The following is a 21,350-nucleotide window of genomic DNA, read 5'->3' as shown; positions in this document are numbered from 1 at the left end:
AGGATTTGATGGATCTAAATAATAATTTTCCTATTTTAGAATAAACGTTTTTCTCAATTTCTCCATGTCATTTTTACAGGTGTAAATTACTGCCTGGATTGTTTGCTGAAGTGAAATACAGACGGCGTTGTCACGTGATACCCGTTTCTTTTCTCAGCGCGGCTCAGAATCGACCAATCACATGTGTAATCATGATCACTTGTGATGACTTCATATGGATACAAAAAATAAAAACATTTTTAACAGCTTGCTAGGGTAGATATCTATTCATGTGTCAGGTGACAAGCCTTTAAAATAATAATGAAAAATATGTGCATATTGTGCAGCTATGTGAATTCGAATGAGCTTTCTGAGGCTCCAAACGCCCCCTGAAGGAAGTCAACTGTAAATGCCATTGTCAACATTTCTTTAGATCCACTTTCCAATCATTTCTCGAATCGAATTACACCGAATGTGTCACTCCCACCAGTCAGCCACCAGCAATGCACGAGGATGAAGCGTTTTGATCGCAGGGTCTTGTAACATAACATAGGCGGATCTCGCGTAGCGTTATTTAACGCGTCCACTTGCACTGTATAGAATACATTTTCAACAGCGTCTTCCTGGTGGACTAGAAGAAAACGATGGACCTGCACATCTTGGACCACAGGTTAAGGGTAACTTGTATCAGCAAATCTGGTCTGGAACATTACACCCATCCTCTGATCAAACTGATATTTCTAAGAAACAGGACGAGGTAAGTACAGTCAACGCCTGTATGAGTTTGCAAACATGTTATTGCGCGTTTGATGATGCAATTAATATATCTAGTCTAGACACCAATTCAAGTACATAGTTTGCAGTGCGTTCAACTGCAACTTAAGAGCCTCACCCTGTTTTGGTTAGTTTGGATAAATGATAAATAACCAAATGATGTCAAATCATGCACATGATGAGGCCTTTGAAAGCTTACAGTTGCACACTGATATAACGTTAGCTAAAAGGAAGCTGTTTTCATTATGTGAGCAATTTCTTGTGCTCAGCTATGTAAATAACTTGAAATAATGTCTGTAACTCAAACCTAGTGTGCTACCTACCTGGATAACATACTTGGGCATGCAGGTTTTGACATGCATCTAAAAGTTACATTTTTATGCAAACCTCACGTTAGAGTAAATTAACATGGGGCAAAATAAAACTTTTTCAATGTATATTCATATGCATTTATACAATGCATTTCCTAAGTAGAGTGTGGAATACGCATTTCACAGTTAAAACATAATTTGTACTGCAATATCAAAACATTACTTTTGTCTGGATTAATGTGTTGAGTTATACTCTCAATTTACACTTGAATAAAAGTTAGGGTTTGGGTAATATCTTACTAAATGGCACACATGGCCAAAGTGACATCTATGGAAAAGGAAGCTTGTTTGCAGGGTTGTTTTTCTTTTTCTTTCTGTGATTGTAGAATGTCGCCGATTTAAAGGGGATAGTTCACTCAAAAAGGAAAATTTTTGTCATTTACTCACCGTCAAGTTGTTCTAAATCTGTGTGTTTCTTTCTTATGCTGAGCACAAAAGAAGATATTTTGAAGAATGTTGGTAACCAGACAGTTGGCGGTAGCCTTGACTTTTTTTTATAGTATTCATATAATTTTTTTCCAACTATAATAGTCAATGGGTGCCGTTTTTTTTTTTTGCGAACTAGGCCTAACGTTATCCCTTTAAGTATTATGTTGGGCATTGTGTGACTTTAGTACCTGCTTAATGTCATTGAATTGAATTTTTTTTTTTTAAAGTCTGTGGAGACTTTCAGGATTGGATTCCCATAGAGCTTGGAAAAAGCTTGTGTTTGTGTATTCAATATGACTTTTCTGGTTCGTTCAGCCATATCATGTTGAACTTTCCAGAACCTTGAATGCTACAGATAATGCTCCAGAGTTTAGCATGTCACTTCCTAAGCCTAAATCTCAGCCCTTTTTAATCTTAAAATGCAGAAATTAAAGGGATAGTTCACCCAAAAATTCTCTTACCATTTACTCACCCTCATATTGTTCCATATTGTTATTTGGTAGGCTAAATGTGTTTCAATTGTAGTTTATGCGCATGTCGTCTTATCAGACAAAAAAGTATTCTCCTCAATTGAGCGCATACGTTTTTTATGATTTTTTAAATTTTTTATATTTTTTTAGAATTTATGCGTATCTTAACGTTTCCATCCATTTTTGTTTAATGCATCATCCCAAAATGCACATAAAAATACTATAGATGATGGATGGAAACATAGCTACTGACACCAAGCAGCATTGGTTCTTGATATGTATTGAAATCAAATGTGACATGTTATGAGGGTAGGTGTTGACAAAAGTTAAATTTTTCGGTGAACTTTGCTTTCAAAGGTCCGAATGGGTGCTCACACAAATCTCATCTGTTAATGTTATTTTCTCCACATGTACAGCTATGAGCACAGTGACTAAAATCTGCATTCAAACGTTTTAAACGTGTTAAGATGAAATATTACATGGATAAATAAACTTTTAGTCATAGACTACAACCGTGGCCAAGTATTGACAGTGACATACACTTTGTGTTTCACAAAGTTTGCTGCTTCAGTTGTTGTGGTGTTGATTCAATTTGTTTCTAGATTATTGTGCAACTTGATCAGATGCATTTGAAATAATTGCAAAAAGCTTCATTGGCCAAAAAACTTTAGCACAAAAACCCAAATTTCACAGTTTTTTAGCCCTGGCACAAGTTCTTTGATAATAACATAATTTCACTAATCATATCATCAGCACATGGTAAAGTGTGAACAAGTATTAGGGAACGTTTACACGACAAGATATGCTTAAAACTGATCCTTTGAGTTTTCCGTGTACAGACGACACCATTGTCAAAACGATCCCCATTCACACGGACCCGTGAAAACGACTCAAAATGCCATTTTCTGCTGCCAGGCCATTAGATGGCAATGAAACGCTATAGACTGAACACGTGATACGCATGTGCACGACGTCATCGTCTTCAGAGATTCGCCTTTTTGTTGTTTACACGGAGACCATTTTCAAAAACTAGCACTTTGAAACCCGTTTTCCGGATCATCAAGAACTTCAAGCGGAGAGGTTCACCTGCAGTTAAGAAGGCTTCAGGACGTCCCAGAGTGTCTAGCAAGCGCCAGGACGTCTCCTCCTGAGGAGTCGCTACAGAATCGTGTCAGCACCAGTGCAGAGCTGCTCAATATTAATATAAGCATGTCAAAAAGGGCTGCAAAGATGCCACTTCTCTCAAAGGAAACAAACATCAGCCTGAAATTCTGCAGGTGGTACAAGGATGGGACAGCAGAAGACTGGTGCAAAGTTATTTTCTCTGATGAAGCCCCCTTCTGACTGTTTGGGACATCTGGAAAATTGATTGTTTGGAGAAGAAAAGGTGAACGCTACCATGGGTCCTGTGTCGTGCCAACTGTGAAGCATCCTGAGACCATCCATGTGTGGGTTTGATTTTTCATCCAAGGGAGTGGGCTCTCTCACAGTTCTGCCCAAAAACCCTTAGAAATGGTATCAAAACGTCCTGCAGAACAACTTCTCCCAACAACCCAGGAGCAATTTGGTGATGATCCATGTATTTACCAGCATGATGTCATAAGGGAAGAGGGATTATGAATTGGCTCGGAGATCATAACTTTGACATTTTGGATCCATGGCCAGGCAACTACCAGGATCTTAATCCCATTAAGAGCTTGTGGTCAATCCTCAAATAGCGATGGGACAAACAGAAGTCCACAAATTGTGATCAACTCCAGGCACTAATAAAGCAAGAATGCATCACCATCAGTCAGGGTTTGTCCCAGAAGCTGATATCCAGCATGCCAGAGCAAATTGCAAACTTTTTGCATATATTGAATGTTTTTTTGTTTGTTTTTTTGCCAATAAAAGCCTTTAAAACTTATGAAATACAAATCATTGATTTCCAGTATACCATATAAACGTGAAAAATAATCTACAAACATAAAATTTAGGTCATTGACAATACTTTTGGCCACAGCTGTACATGATTAATTGAAATAAAATGAAATTGCGGTTATGGCTTTGTTGCAATTATCAAATTGCAAGGGCTCTGATTTAATTAAATATATGCATATTTTGCAGAGTGAAGCTCGACTCTGTGCTCTTACACACATCCGCCAGTGTTTGCAGCGGTTCAAAGCGCCTTGGCTCTGTAGTAAATTAGCAGATGCAGTAAATGGCGTGGTAAATAATTAGCTCTAAATTTTGGATCGCTTTAACATGCATTTGGGAATACAACATCTTTCCAAACTAGAAATGAGGAGCATTTTTCAACAAAAGAGAAGCTTTAGGCCGGGGCTCCCAGCGGTTTTCTATCAAAATAAATCTTTGATGGTTTAACTTCAATAAATGATTATTATAATTTTTTTCTTCAATATGCAATTTTATTTTACAGTGAAATATTACAATAGTAATTGTAATTTCTGTCTGATGCTCCCAGCCATGCAGTCATTACTTATCATGCTTTCTTTGTGCTTGGCCCCTTCATTGCTGCTTGCAGCTATATTTATTATTATAATGATGGTTGCACTATTTTAAGGTGACGTAGTTTCATTGTACTTACTCAAATAAGTACTGAGTAATATAAATGAACTATATCTACTTACTATAGAGTTACTGTTAGGGTTGGGGTTTGGTTTAGTTACTTGTAATTATGCATCATTTACTGTTATTACTATAGTAAGTACATGTAGTCACGTGTAACTGCTTTACCTTAAAACAGTGGTTCTCAAAGTGTTGGGATGCAGGGGGGGCGCAGGAGATCAGCAGAAAAAACTAAAATAAACAGCAGTTGCAACAGCATTCAAGTGTGTGAATAGCGGTTAACGGTTTTTTTTTTTTTAAAGGTTTAAAGGGTGGCGTGACAAAAAAAGTTTGAGAACCACTGCCTTAAAATAAAGTGTTACCTTATGATATAGCCATATTGATATATAATCACAAAATTTTGGCCAAATTGTGTAGCCCTACAAACAAGTACAGCAAACCTGGAATTTTGTTGAATCGAATTTTAAATCGCAATTTTTGTAAAAAAAAAAAAAAAAAGACAATGTATGTGTATCTGTATCCGTGTACTGGATCCATGCATTATTTCTTAAAGTGACAGCAGCCTAATATTCCTGCGGTCTGTTTTTAATATTAATCAAACAACAAAAGATGAGAAAATCACTCACTACTCTTGACTGAATAGCTTTTGTACGTTTTATATTGATTAATCTTTAATTAAATACAGTGAAGATTATGTGCGGTGTTGTTTTACATTTGATTACTTTATTGAATATCTGTACCCGAAAGCTACTGTTAGATACCTAAATAACCTGAAAAGCATGGTTTATTTTATTTGTATCTTTGCTCTATTTTCTTTATTTGTGCTGTTGCTTGTAATTTGATTTTGTTCTTATTTTCTTTATTTTTATTTGACAGTAGTCAAATAACATAGCACATACCGAACCGAAACCGTGACCCTAAAACCGTGATAACAAACTGTGAGTAATTTGAACTGTTACACCCCACTCTGCAGTAAGTAACTGTATTCGTAAAATTACACGCATACAAATAATTCACATAATTATTAGTGAATGATACCCATTGTTACTTTTCTCATGAACGTGCATAGGAGAACTAGGGTAAAATAAGGATTTAACATCTATTTTCTTTGAATAGAGTGCACCAATATAGAAAACATACATAGTTCCCTCTCTCTTCTCACCGTTCTGGAGGATGTTGGTTTAATACCACTCCTATGTTTTCTCTTTTTTCCAGAAGGTTATGGAACTCGTACAGGAAGTTGAACCCTGGGAGCTCTAAATGTTGTTAGGAAGTGTGAGACTAGCTGACACAATGCTGCTGTGCTGAGTTAGCCCTGAGGGTGGGGATGTATTATTTTCCTTCTGTTTGGCCCCTGGATTGATGTGCTTAGTCATTGGGGTCCGGATTGTATTCTGCTGAGTTGCAGACAGCACAGGAATCAGCTGCACTGGGCCTGTGGGTCGTGTATAGCAGCTCTTCATTCAAACATGGGCTGGTGCACTGGTGGTCTGAATCTGATAGTGTTTCAGTCTTCTTTAACTGCAGTAGTTAATGTGAAAGTTAAACAGTGCAGTGCACCATGTTAGCGGACTGAACTGACGTCAAAGCAAAGATTCTTAGTGGTTTCTATTGCAAAAATAAATAAAATTGCTACACAAAACTAATGTTTGCAAGCACTTTAAGTCATTATTCATTGTCATTGCACAGGGAAAAGTCATATAGGTTTGAAGGTTAGTAAAATATGCTAGAATTTATTTTTGAGTGAACTTTAAGGGTGTTGTGAGGTCACAAAAGTAGTATGATAAAAAAAATGGAGAAAAAATTATAATATTATTCATTAGCCTAACTATTCAATCTTTTTGTTTACCTTTGTTGAGTGTAAATGTATAAAGGTATCACCTTTTAAAAGTTTGTGGTCAGCAATTAATTAATTTATTTTTGTGAAGAAACCAAGGGTGAATTAAATAGATTAAAAATGACAGTGAAGACATTTATAATGTTTCAAAAGATTAATATTTAAAAAAAAAAAAATATGTTGAGCTTTCTATTCATCAAGAATCCTGAAATTTGTTTTTATCATGATTTCCAAAAGAATATTAAGCAGCACGGCTGTTTTCAACATTGATAATAAGATGTTTTTGAGCAGCAAATCAGAATTTTAGAATGATTTCTGAAGGATCGTGTGACACTGAAGACTTCTCAACTTTGAAATGTATTAAAATAGAAAAGTTATTTTCAATTGTAATAATATTTCACAATATTACAGTTTTTTTGTGTGTGTGTGTGTATTTTTTATCAAATAAATGCAGCCACAGTGAGCAAAAAAGTAAAAAATCTTACAGACCCCAAACTTCTGAAATTAAACTTAATAAATTAACGTCATTAGAGTACATGACTGCTGTACATAACTAATCAATATTACTGCATTTTATCTCTGTTTTCAGTTAAAATTCATGACACAGTCTAGATTTCATTTGCACAATTCAACAGCTCAAGAGTTTTTTTTTTTTTTCATGATTCCCAGCTGCTTCTCAGCTCTGTGGCTCTTAGACAATAGACGACTGAATGAAGTGGAGCACGTTGTTCTGGGTTCCTGGACCGGCCCCTAAAATATTTGGGTCAAACCCCATCGTGAAGAAAGCAATTCACACGAACACAATCTTGCAGAACTCTTCACCTCAAATTTATCAATCGCAACAAACCAGTTCAGCATCAGCCGAAGTGCAGAATCGGATGAATGAATTTCAGATGTTTGCTCTAACTTTAAGTGAGAGAAAAAACAGCTTTAACTTTTTCTGCGACGGGTTCTGATGTGGTTTCTCTCTCCATCCCACGCCTCCCTGCTGGAACACTCTTTACAACAGTCTGCCATTGTTTTTGTCTGTTTATGCAATGTCTGATCTGTCTGTTTTTTGTTTTTCTTTCTCTCTCCCTTTATTTGTTTTCCCTCTCTCCTGTGGCTTTTCTCTTTCTCTCACAGATGCAAATTTTTCAGCCTCACAGAAACTCCGGAAAATTACACCGTTGTCCTTGATGAGGAGGGATTTAAAGGTAACACACACACACACACACACACACACACACACACACACACACACACACACACACACACACACACACACACACACACACACACACACACACACACAAACTGCTCTCCTAATTCTCTTGTGTTCAGTTGATGATGACACTCATTGCCATGGAATGTACTGAGAATTATATCATTTCTTTGTTAATTCTGTGTTTGTGGTGATTATATGTTGTCAACATTTGATCCTGGGGATTCATAATCTGACATTTCACTCTGTACATTTCTAAACCGTGGGTTAACATTCTTATTATTTGCATAAATGCAGTGTGAACAGCATGGTTGGATAAATACAGCGGCAAAAATATTCAGCTAGCATATTCAGTATTTAAATACTTAATCTATTTTTTGACTAAATTCAAGTTAAAATCAGTCTTTATTTGATTCATTACTTGCATTGACGTGAAGAATGTGATGGAAATGTGACATGCTTGAACAAGATGGACAGAATAATGCTTTCCATGATTTACTTGGCAGATAAAAAGGTTCATTATTCAAAATGATGCTGTTTGTATTTGAAGTATTATTCAAAAGAACAAAACAATATCAGTTCTTGATTAAGTAAGATCAAAATCTGCTCTATTAGCAGCACACACTAATCATTCATTTCATGAAATATTAATAGAAAACATGAAATATTGATAATTATCATTACTTTCTACTATGTATAAAATATGTTGCTAAATCTATATTTATAAATTATAAATATATTGAAAGAACTCTCATGCTCACCAAGGCTACATTTCTTTGATCAAAATGATATTATATCTATCTATCTATCTATTAATCATTATTAGCAGGGCAAATGCAAATCTGAACTACTGACCCAATTGGACCAGCAGAAAAATATCCTGGTTGTTGTTGATCCCTGAAAGGATTCTCAATGCCTCAAATGATCTCTATTGACTCTGGAGCATTGGTCAGTGAACAGGTGACCAGTACACCGAGTTCTTGGCTGTTATTATCGAGCCCCTCTGTAACCCTGTCCTTTGCCTCTGATCCAAACAGCTGTTTCCTCTGTGCTGACAAACCCCTGCGACTCTACAGCAAAAACCTTTTCCTCTTCTCATAATCTACAGGAAGGCAAAAACGACTATATAGGAACAAAGTTTCGGAGGCAGTGTTTGTTTGCAGGTGTTCTGATACGAGAGCGAGATGTTTTCTTTCATTTTGAGACGTCTGCATGTCTAAAACGTATAATCCTGTGCAAGGTGTTAATGGGTTACAGAATCACCCTGTTCATTTCTGATCTCTTAAACTGTCAAAAGTGCATGCCTGCCCACAAAGACATTTGCAACTTCCTGCTGTAATTGTGTGAATAATTATAGACTCTGGATTGGTTAAAGTGTTAACACATTCAGTATTTGAGAAATAACTTCCTATTGTGCTCTGTGGTTCAGTCTGTCATACTGTAATTATGTAGACTAGTTTCATTGCATAGGGTAATGCAACTATATTTTTACATTTATCTGAAGAAAATGTGAGTGCTGTTTGCTTGTGCAAAACTCTGTCATGATGCTAGAGTTTGTTTGCTTATTGGTAAAGGTCCAAAAAGATCCCAAGATGCACTACTGTTCACAAGTTTGGGGTCAGTAAGGTTTTTTTTTTTTTGGAAAAGTCTTTTGTTCATCAAGACTGCATTTGTTTGATCAAAAAAGCATCATATTATTGTGAAATATATTTATTCCTGTGAATTTTCAGCATCATTACTCCAGTCTTCAGTGTCACATGATCCTGCAGAAATCATTCTAATATGCTGATTTGCTACTGCTATGTATATATTATTATTAGAGCATTTATTTTAAAGGTGGGGTATGTGATTCTCTTTTTTGTCCATTTTTTCAAAATCACTTGAAATCCTATTCCTAACCCACTGAGTGAGAAGCACTGAAATGAAAATTAAGCAATTTAATCATCTGTGGAACGGGCAGGACTCGAAAAACTCCAGCCAATCATTTCCAAGACCACCTAGAATCATTGGACAGTAAGTTCGTCAATCAAACGGTCGTACCATCCCCCCTCCCCCCTCGCGTGCGTGACCGCGAGAGACAGAGAGAGAGAGTAATGGGTGGAGTCAGGGCCAGCGTTGGAGGAAAGAAGGTAGGACCATTTGAGTTGTGTATTTTCAAAATCTGCCGGCCGTTTTGCAAATCCCATACCCTACCTTTAAATAGTAATGATTTGTTATGTTTTAAATGTTTTTACTCTCACTTTTGATCAGTTTAATGCATCCTTTCTGAATAAAAGTATTAAATTCTTTCCAACAACAAAAAAATCTTACTGACCACAAACTTTTAAACTGTAATGTATCGCTCAATCCTTCTTTCAATGCAAGGCATTATCATCCACCAAGTAAAAATCACCCTATGATTCGGTGCAGAATGAGTTTCTCAATGAAGTTCTCCACTAAAAAGATGGTGTTTTCTCTACAAATGTTGTAAAATGTGTTTGGATTGTTAAGGAAATGAATGTAAACCTGGTATATTTGATAGATACGGACTGATCCATCATCCTGTTCTTCCAGAGCTACAGCTGTCCGAGCACTTACAGGTGGAGGGCTCTACTTGGCTCCCGCTCAATGTCGTCTCCAATGGCAACGCCTCCAGCAGCTCACAGGCCGTGGGTGTCACCAAGATCGCCAAGTCCGTTATCGCTCCATTGGCTGAGCAGCATGTGTCCGTGTTCATGCTCTCTACATATCAGACCGACTTTATTCTGGTAAGCGAGTGTGTTGTGTCTTTGAGATCATTGGCTATGTTTCCATCCACCTATTTTTCTGCAAATTTTGGATTATCGCCAATTATTTTGGAAACGCCAAGGTGCGCATAAATTCTAAATATTTATCAGATAAGACATGCTCCTAAACTACGATGGAAACACATTTACCTAATAAATCACGGAATGCGCAACACAACACTCATGTGACTTTTCCTCAAGAGTGGATGTGATTGGATAACTGGACTTACCAGTGGATCAGTTTCATTGCACAGCATCTGAAAATTTAGTTTGATTTGGTTTAGTTCCCTCCCCGAAGTGTTTCACATGATTGAATTCCAAGGGTGTAATGGTACACAGAAGTCACTGAGGTTTCCATTTCTAGGACTCGCATATTTCTTCACTGAACTTCCACGACACAAATTGGCACTCATTATAACAGCGGAAACAACTTGAAATACTCCGTTATTTTTAGTCATACAGATAAGAGTAAAGGCCTTGCACACGGAGTCCGAAATTTTCGCACGTTAAAAAATAAATACGACCTCACCTTATGTCAATCACGCTTACACACTGCCTCCGAAACTTTCGTCCGTCATAAAAAAAATCGGATCAGGTTTGATTTTCTGCGTTTTTTAGCGCGTCTGCGCGTTCTGAGATGCAAGTCATTTATGACGTAGGATAAAATAGCCACAGGAAGTTACCGTTTTGTTCTCTTGAACACATGGGATGGGAACTTTATTCGCAAATGTTTTATGCAATATTCCAATTTTGTGCACAAGTTAAATTTGCGTATAACACACACATTTCTTATTCAAGCCTATCAGCAACTTTCCTAGAAATAATTGGATGAGTTTAGGCTGGAAGTTTTGTGTCAGTGACTATCCTTCATATTTATTCTTGTCATGTCATATGACATATTCTTTACATGTCACAACCCTCAAGTAGGAGAAGTTGGAGCTTCCATAAACTTTCCAACTTAAATGTAAATGTGAACTTTATTTATTTATTTATTGCTTATTTGTTGTTGGGGAAAAATAGTTTTGTGCTGTGAATGTGATTTACTAAGCAAAGAAAGCAACAAACACAGAAGTGGAGCTGGCGGACATTTGGCTGAACCCAGAGACACAGAACAGTGTTAATAAATGAAGTATTAAGGAAACATGCTCTAACATCTAACACACCTGCTTGTTGTAAATGTTTTACAATTTTATGACCCCCTTTTGTTTTTAATAAGTTGGTAGATGTGTAATGAAAGTGATGATGTCTGGACATGTATGTGCTAGAATCAGAATTCTTTTTGTCTTTTCTTTTTTCTGAATCCTTGACCTTGATTTCCAAAAAAAAGAAAGAAAACATTTAGAAGACTCCCACCAAATAGTCACCCACCGGGGGGTGCTACAACAACAACTTTAAAGGTGTCCTTGTATATATGAATTATACTATATATGAATATGAATTAACTACATGCACTTATTATAGTGTTATGATTAGGTTTTGGTTTAGGGTTATGCATAATTTATAGTTATTATTATAGTAACTACATGTACTGTAACATCTTTAACAAGGACACTCTAAAATAAAGTTTTGCCTTTTTTTAACAAGTGCTAACACATGCTAAAACTACAAAAAGAAACTACAAAAAGTACAAAAGAAACATGGCCACCTCAGGGAGTGCTGTTAGGATTTTTATATAAAAATGTATTTGATCAACTTACTGAACTGGATGTTTGTGTTTTAGGTGCGAGAGAAAGACCTGTCGGTGGTGGTGGAGACTCTAGTGGAGGAGTTTAATATTTTCAGAGAAGAGGGGGGAGAGTCAGTGCCTGTCCACAGTCAGGACGCCTGCAACGGCCTTCAGCGAAACGGAAGAGAGGGTGAGAGCGCATAAAGGAAAGGCATATATACTTTTGTTCAAAGTTTGGGGTTGGTATGATGACAGTAGTCTCTTATGCTTACCAAGGCTGCATATATTTGATCAAAAATACAGAAAAACTGTATTATTGTGTAATATTAGTACAATTTTAAAAATGACTTTGAATATATTTTAAAATTAAATGTATTCAATTTGTATTGTCGCATGATCCTTCAGAAATCATTCTAATATGATGATTTCTTCATTTATAATCATATTATTATCAATGTTGAAAACCCTTGTGCTGCCTAATTTGTTATGGAGACAGTAATATTTTTTTTTCTAGTATTCTTTGACTAGTAGAAAGTACAAAAGTACAGCATTTATTTAAAATAGGAATATTTTGTAACGTAAATGCCTTTACTGTGCCTTTTGGTCAATTTAATGCATCCTTGATGAATAAAAGTACTAAATAAAATCATACTGGCCCCAAGCTTTTGAATTGTAGTGTATTCACACATCTTGTCCTTGCCCTTTTTTTTGGTTTTGTTTTGTTTTGAAGAGGACAAATAATGTGAAATTGTAAAATGTATCTTTTTAAGAATAGTTCATTATACTATGGAAACATACTGTAGCTTTAATATTTCAAAACTTCCTCCCTGGTATAAAAAGATCTGGGGGGCAGATTTACCAACATCTTTAAAAAAACTACTGTCAGGATTTACTAAAGACACGCAGTGAAGAATTAGCACTGAAAAGGTGCGGACAGGGTTCATTTAGCGGCTGACCGCATTGCAAATGCATTTGTAGGAGTTTCCCTTTCAGACGCAAAATGTATGGGAGGAAAGTATTTAAATGAATCATGCAAGGTGATTTAATAAGGCTTGCGCTCGTCAATTTACTGATATCTGCACCATTATTTACCGCCCCAAAAAAGCATGTCTGAAACCAGATGCTAATTTGCGCTGCTCTTGGTAGATTGTGTTGGTCATTATGGAAATGATCCGACTGCATCTGTTCTTTATTTTCGTTCTTTATCAATATCAGCCTAGTACATTTAAACAAGTGTTAGTATTCCAAGTGGTAGTATTGTTTTTGACATTTTCAAGTGTTATTTTGTGTGTGTTCAGTTCCGCATGCAACGGTTCATCCAGTGCTGATTCCTGAGAATCAGTTTTGCGTAATGAGTTTGGATCCGGATACTCTGCCAGCGATCGCCACCACCCTCATAGATGTTCTGTTTTACTCGAACAGGTATGAAACATGTTGTGAGTGATGCTGTTTTCACTGCTTTGAATTTTGTATTTCATTTCCACCTGATTGGCACCAACAATACCAGGCCCAAATTGATTGGTATTTACTGCCACCAAGAGGCGTCTTTTACTAATTTCAGTTTATCACACAATTTGCCTGCTTGTATAACTTACATACTGTAAGTTGTCTAATGGGGTATATGTCGAACGTCACATGACCAAACCTGAAACTGGTCTCATCACAAATGCTTGTCGAATAAAGTGTTAACAGCAGTATGAACTGACAGCGATATCTATGGACTTTTAAGATAATCAGCTAACCTACAGAGTTATTTTTTTTTGTTGGCATTTTCTTTGATTTAATATCAAAATATTTATTGTGAAGAAAAATAAAAAAAACGGTTACACTTTATTTTAAGGTGTCATTGTTACAGTGTAATTATATATTTAAGTACTGAGTAATATTAATTAACCACATGTACTTACTATAGGATTAGGGTAGGATTAGGGTTTGGTTGAGGGTTAGTTGCATGTAATTATGCATAATTTACTGTTATTACTATAGTAAGTACATGTAACATATGTAACAAGGACACTGTAAAATAAAGTGTTACCAAAAACCTTTTAGATAATAATCTGGAAATGCGAGGGACATTAGTTATGCTCATCTTTGCTCGCTCCTTTGAAGGTATCTTGAGTAAAATGGTTCTATATTTTAGATAAGACCTGCAACACAAAGACATAGAAAAGTGAGCCAAAAAGAATTCTCCCAAAAAACATTATTGCCTGTTTCATGTCAAGGGATAAGTTGAATTATGTGAAATATGTAATCGAGTTACATTTCAAAAACAATCATATATATATATATATATATATATATATATATATATATATATATATATATATATATACATATACATATACATATAAAATCCCATTCCAAAGTGATCCATTTATTGAAATAACAAAAATTAGCATTTTTATGTGTGTGCTGTTTTCATTGAGTTTTTTTCATGTATTTTCTCCTGCAGTCCTAAAGAGGGCGCCAGTGTTGATCAGGACATAGAATGTATCAAGTTCTTCTCCTTCTCTCTGATTGACGGATACGTCTCCTTAGTGATGGACACAGAAGCACAGAGACAGTAAGACGCTCACAGAGTCATGAATGGGTGATATCAAAGCTTTTTTAGTTGCACATTTTAATAAAAAATAAACAATGTGTGTTTGTGTCAGATTCCCAGCTGATCTTCTCTTCACCAGCTCCTCTGGTGAGCTCTGGAGGATGGTGAGAATAGGAGGGCAGCCTCTCGGCTTCGGTGAGCTTTCTTTTAGACACATTCAAAGACACCATGTAATCAACAATCCCACAATGCATTACAGTTAGCTCAGTAAAAGAAAAGAAAAAAATTAATTCAGTATTGTAAGGTGTCAATATAAAAATTCACATTTGAATAATTTTTATTTTATTTTTATTCTAATAATTGAAAAAGTGTCCCTATATATGCTGTTTTTAAAGGTTCCTAATATTGTTTTGGAGTTTCTTATGATAGGTTTACATGCATCCAAGGTCAAAAAACACTCTTAATGACCTCACAACATACATTGCAGCATCACCTCTTTTCTCAGACGCTTCTATAAAGGATTCGGTCTCTCTAAACCACTCTTACTCTGCTCTGATTGGTCAGATGGCCCAGTCTGGTGTTATTGGTCTACCGCTTACAGTGCATTTCGAAAACCAAACACCCATTACCATATATGAATTTCAGCTCTGGATCTTCCTCAGCACTTGATTGCACAGTGATATGGACAGTTACGATGGCGTTGGTTTTACCGTATCAATTCGAGGCCAAGTCCAATAATTCTGTCTTAATCTAAACCCTGTCTGTGAAACCAAGCCATTAAATATTTGTGTACATGCATGTCATGTGACTATAACCAGCATTAGAGAATTGTGAATCTGCAAATGTGTTATTAAAATATTGAAATATTATATTAAGTCAAAATTTGACGGCAAAGGTGTTAAGCTGACAACAAAAGTTTGGGAATCTCCGGTCTAAAATTGTGAGTCTCTCATGCATTTCACACGTAGTTAACGTTTTGTATGACACATAATTGCTGACTATGACGAGCATTCAAAATCAGTCACTTAATATTTGTGTGGAAACTGTAAATCAGTCACTTAATATTTGTGTGGAAACTGTGATGCATATGTTCCAGGATTATTTTACAATGAATATAAAAAGTTTTTAGTTAGGATGCCTATGTATATAAATGTAATGGTTTTCCTTCTGATCCAATCACTAGTCCAGACAATAGCAAAATTTGTTTAGCTGGGCGATAGAAGAATAGATAAAATCAGAAAGTTTGATTTATTCCAAATATTGACTGTTATCTCACTCTCTGTCTCCTTTTGCAGATGAATGTGGGATAGTTGCTCAGATCTCTCAGCCTCTTGCAGACAGTGATATATCAGCGTATTACATCAGCACCTTCAGCTTTGATCATGCTCTGGTAAGTTTTATATTTTCTCTCTCTTTTTTGTTACACATAATGTTTGAGCTCTATGTAATAGTCAACCGATGTGGGTTTTCTACACATCTAGAGATCAGGGTGCCCAATGTTCAATATAATACAAAATAAGTGCATTATTAATTTGTGTTTATTTTGTGATTACTGACATTACAGTCTGTGGAGGTCTAGAATGCATAGTTTAGTGCATTTATATTTAGTATATTTTAATAATTTTTGATATTTACGTGACATTGACCAACGGGAGGACAAGTGGTTGCCTAATAATCAGCAAACAGAAGAATTTCAGAATCTGCTCTGACTAGACGATTTCTGCAACACCGCCTCTGTTTATTTCCATTATGTCACGTGTTAAATCATTTTCATAAGAATGCCATAAGAATTTCAGCAGAAACTGTGTCTGGTTCCCTATTGGTCACAGGTCATTCTTACTCATCATCAGCTATATCATCTGATATTAAAATGTATTGCATGGACCCTTTTCACAGACTGTGATTATCAACATTACAAATCTAGCAAAGTTTTTAATATTTAAAAAATAAAAAAAATTGTGTCCACATTTATAACGCTATACTTCGTGTTATATTACCTTGGCTGTAAATGTAAAAAAAAAAATTGTCAACATTTTTAGGGTGTTTCTATTACAATGGCTGAGGGAGTGACGGAAAATTTGACATGACTCTCTCTCCATTCTTTTTTTTTTTTTCCTCTTCTGGAAAGTCGTGGAAATGGTATCACAGATTTTTTTTTTCTTTTGCTAATGCAAATACAAAATATGTTTGTTTTCTGTTGTCTCCCATTCACCGCTATAGAAGTTTACCCAACTACTGTATGACAACTTCTGCTTCTGAGAACACCAGATGTGTGAATTACATGACTCTACATGTCTATTACATGACTCTCTGGAATACTTGATTCTGATTGGTCAATCACAACATTTTTGTATAATTGACCATTGTCTCAGTAAGACAATTTCTTAATTTCTTAATTAAAACTTCTCTATCTCTTTCTTCTCATAATAAATAAAAGATTATAAAATATTGTAAAAAAAAGATTATATATATATATATATATATATATATATATATATATATATATATATATATATATATATATATATATATATATATATATATACAGTGAGGAAAATAAGTATTTGAACACCCTGCTATTTTGCAAGTTCTCCCACTTGGAAATCATGGAGGGGTCTGAAATTGTCATCGTAGGTGCATGTCCACTGTGAGAGACATAATCTAAAAAAAAAAAAAACAGAAATCACAATATATGATTTTTTAACTATTTATTTATATGATACAGCTGCAAATAAGTATTTGAACACCTGTCTATCAGCTAGAATTCAGACCCTCAAAGACCTGTTAGTCTGCCTTTAAAATGTCCACCTCCACTCCATTTATTATCCAAAATTAGATGCACCTGTTTGAGGTCGTTAGCTGCATAAAGACACCTGTCCACCCCATACAATCAGTAAGAATCCAACTACTAACATGGCCAAGACCAAAGAGCTGTCCAAAGACACTAGAGACAAAATTGTACACCTCCACAAGGCTGGAAAGGGCTACGGGGAAATTGCCAAGCAGCTTGGTGAAAAAAAGTCCACTGTTGGAGCAATCATTAGAAAATGGAAGAAGCTAAACATGACTGTCAATCTCCCTCGGACTGGGGCTCCATGCAAGATCTCACCTCGTGGGGTCTCAATGATCCTAAGAAAGGTGAGAAATCAGCCCAGAACTACACGGGAGGAGCTGGTCAATGACCTGAAAAGAGCTGGGACCACCGTTTCCAAGGTTACTGTTGGTAATACACTAAGACGTCATGGTTTGAAATCATGCATGGCACGGAAGGTTCCCCTGCTTAAACCAGCACATGTCAAGGCCCGTCTTAAGTTTGCCAATGACCATTTGGATGATCCAGAGGAGTCATGGGAGAAAGTCATGTGGTCAGATGAGACCAAAATAGAACTTTTTGGTCATAATTCCACTAAACGTGTTTGGAGGAAGAAGAATGATGAGTACCATCCCAAGAACACCATCCCTACTGTGAAGCATGGGGGTGGTAGCATCATGCTTTGGGGGTGTTTTTCTGCACATGGGACAGGGCGACTGCACTGTATTAAGGAGAGGATGACCGGGGCCATGTATTGCGAGATTTTGGGGAACAACCTCCTTCCCTCAGTTAGAGCATTGAAGATGGGTCGAGGCTGGGTCTTCCAACATGACAATGACCCGAAGCACACAGCCAGGATAACCAAGGAGTGGCTCTGTAAGAAGCATATCAAGGTTCTGGCGTGGCCTAGCCAGTCTCCAGACCTAAACCCAATAGAGAATCTTTGGAGGGAGCTCAAACTCCGTGTTTCTCAGCGACAGCCCAGAAACCTGACTGATCTAGAGAAGATCTGTGTGGAGGAGTGGGCCAAAATCCCTCCTGCAGTGTGTGCAAACCTGGTGAAAAACTACAGGAAACGTTTGACCTCTGTAATTGCAAACAAAGGCTACTGTACCAAATATTAACATTGATTTTCTCAGGTGTTCAAATACTTATTTGCAGCTGTATCATACAAATAAATAGTTAAAAAATCATACATTGTGATTTCTGGATTTTTTTATTTAGATTATGTCTCTCACAGTGGACATGCACCTACGATGACAATTTCAGACCCCTCCATGATTTCTCAGTGGGAGAACTTGCAAAATAGCAGGGTGTTCAAATACTTATTTTCCTCACTGTATATATATATATATATATATATATATAATATACATACACACACACACACACACACATACATACACCGTTCAAAAGTTTGGGATCGGTAACATTTTTATCAAAGAATCCTGAAAAAAAAAATGTGTACATAAACATTTCTTGAGCAGCAAATCATCATATTTGAATGATTTCTGAATGATCATGTGACACTGAAGACTGGAGTAATGATGCTGAAAATTCAGCTTTGCATTACAGGAATAAATTACATTTTAAAATATATTCAAATAGAAAACAGTTATTTTAGATTGTCATAATATTTAACAATATTATTGGGTTTTTATTTTTAATCAAATAAATTTGGTGAGCATAAGAGACTTCTTTTAAAAACATTAAAAATCTCACAGATCCCAAACTTTTAAACGGCAATGGCTTATATACCCTCCGTTTTTCACCGAAAGTTGAGGTTATCCGCTTGTCACATAACCTGCTTTCTGGAATTACACAATGTGCCATCCCTACAAATATTGCATATTTGGATGGGGTGTGTTCATCCCTGTGTTTTTGTGTCATCTAAATCGAAACCTTTTTTTGTCTCAGGTGCCCGAAGAAGATATTGTGAGCGTGACCGAGATGCTTCGAGCTCAGAGGAAAGACATGTCCAGTTGAATGCATCTTCAGCTTGAAGACGGTAGAAAAAGACCTTCACGGTGGATCTTGTTTGAGCCACTAACACAGTATTATTCCACATGACCGTCTTATAACCAGAGGTGCTTCAGTCACAGCATTTGAGATCTTGGGTTTAACGTTTGCTTTTGCAGAAACAGCAGTGCTGATTAAATCCAATTACTGAGAATCAAAGTATTTACATGACTGATTTGAAAGGACATTGATGCAGCATTTTAATGCTAGACTGTTTGAAGCACTTTTTTCTCAATGGAATTGTAAGATTAGAGGACGCTATTGATTTCGGATGTTTATTTCTTCATTTCAGGGGTAATTATAATGCATAACCAGAAATCCTTGTTTGGTTTACCTGCTGCCATTATGTTCCGCAAAAAAATACTTTGAGTATTGCACAAGTCTTCCAGTGTTGTCAGAATCTTTTTTTTTCTTCTTCTTTTTTAACGTAACCCTGCTTTGAGGTCAAGCAAAAGGAATTTTAATCGGTGTAGCAACTTATGGTGTCATTTAAACATTGCTCTTAGAAAAGCAGTTACTGATGGTGATTATACTGATCACTTTTGAATGAGAATTTCTAGCATATCGCAAATACTGAAGTCAAACCGCTTTGAGGGATTCTTTTGTTTAAATTCTTGTTTAATTCTTTTGCGAGCTCTAAACATGCCCAGCTCTAGTGTGGCCTTACAGTTTCACTTGCTGTTTGTTTAATGTGAGAATAGGCTGCTGTTTTGTGACCTATTTTGGTCACTACTAGTGAACCAAGCACAGATATATACACAAATTGTACTGTAGCGATAGTTCATTTAACCTTTTGATTGGGGCCCAAAAATAGCTTTTAAAATTACATTGAAAACTTTTTTCCAGCTATCTTTATAATGAGCTAATGGAGAATCTCAAATGCAGGGGTTCATGCAATGAGAAATGCACTAATTGATTTATATTTTGTTGGCACAATCACTAATAAATCCAGGAATCAGATCTGGTAAATGAATGAAGCTCTTTCTAGAGAGAAATATATCTTTGTTACAAATAAGCTAATGTTTTGGAAGAGCTGCTGAAACAAACACTAGCATCAATGTATAGAATATTAGATTAATAACTAGGGTTACTTTTTTTGTGTTTTCAGGGCACTAAAGCAGCATTAGAATAATTGTCAAAGTGCTTTTTGAGATCACGGTTTAAAGAAAATTGTATATTAAGAAAAATTTGTTACTACAATGCCATAAAGGAGCTATTTTCATATGTTCATTTTTATCTAATTTCTACAATATTGGCAAAGACCAAGGTTACTGGTGTGTAAAAACTTTGTAAAGGTCAGTAAAGATTCTGAGCATTTGTTATTCTTCCTTGCTTTTTGTAGACTTGGTGCATTTAACTAATTTCATTTTTGGTACATTTTATACAGTGTCAAAGGAATTACATAACACATTTGTAACTGCTGCTTGATCAATAAACAATTATAAAAATATTTTTGGCATTTGTTAAAATTGTGTTTAAAGGGTCATGCATACAGTCACAACACTGGGAATAACCTTATGTGATCACTTTAATATGCATGCACTGTTTGTGCATGCTCCCTTTTGTCATGTGATCATGTCATGTGCTTCCCAAGTCTCATGTGTTATGTTGTCATTGGTTCATTGTCTTGATTGTTCACAGGTGTGTCTTGTTTAGTCATCAGAGGCTTGTTTGACTTCATGCAGCACTGCACAGGGCTGCGTTCCAGTCCAAAATTGTCATGCCCTTCACTCGCTAACTTCCCTCCGTCTCGTTCACTCGGATGTACGTCATTGCTTACGTTGCACGAGTGCCCACTACTGGCGGAAACTGCAATGGGCTGAACTGGAACGTCCAAAGCCCTTGATCAGCTGTGGAGTCGATTTATTATTTAAATTTTTTCCTTTAAGAATTTAATGCAGCATCCAAATGTTT

The 21,350-nt window shown here is 36.1% G+C and overlaps 1 protein-coding gene across 1 annotated transcript; it reads left to right on the top strand.

The window, feature by feature from the left end:
- The first annotated feature begins 444 nt into the window (after positions 1 to 444).
- Positions 445 to 20,886, top strand: castor1 (cytosolic arginine sensor for mTORC1 subunit 1). Its single transcript, XM_084115455.1, has 9 exons — positions 445 to 736; positions 7,554 to 7,624; positions 10,186 to 10,379; positions 12,118 to 12,253; positions 13,362 to 13,485; positions 14,516 to 14,626; positions 14,718 to 14,800; positions 15,901 to 15,995; positions 19,335 to 20,886. The coding sequence occupies exons 1-9, from the start codon at positions 624 to 626 to the stop codon at positions 19,401 to 19,403; spliced, it is 996 nt and encodes a 331-aa protein (XP_083971581.1). The 5' UTR covers positions 445 to 623; the 3' UTR covers positions 19,404 to 20,886.
- The last annotated feature ends 464 nt before the right edge of the window (positions 20,887 to 21,350 follow it).

This window comes from Abramis brama (genome assembly GCF_963993115.1).
Source record: "Abramis brama genome assembly, chromosome: 5".
Taxonomy (NCBI): Eukaryota; Metazoa; Chordata; class Actinopteri; order Cypriniformes; family Leuciscidae; genus Abramis; species Abramis brama.
Note: the sequence above shows the minus strand (reverse complement) of the source record. Positions and strands in the feature narration are given on the sequence as shown.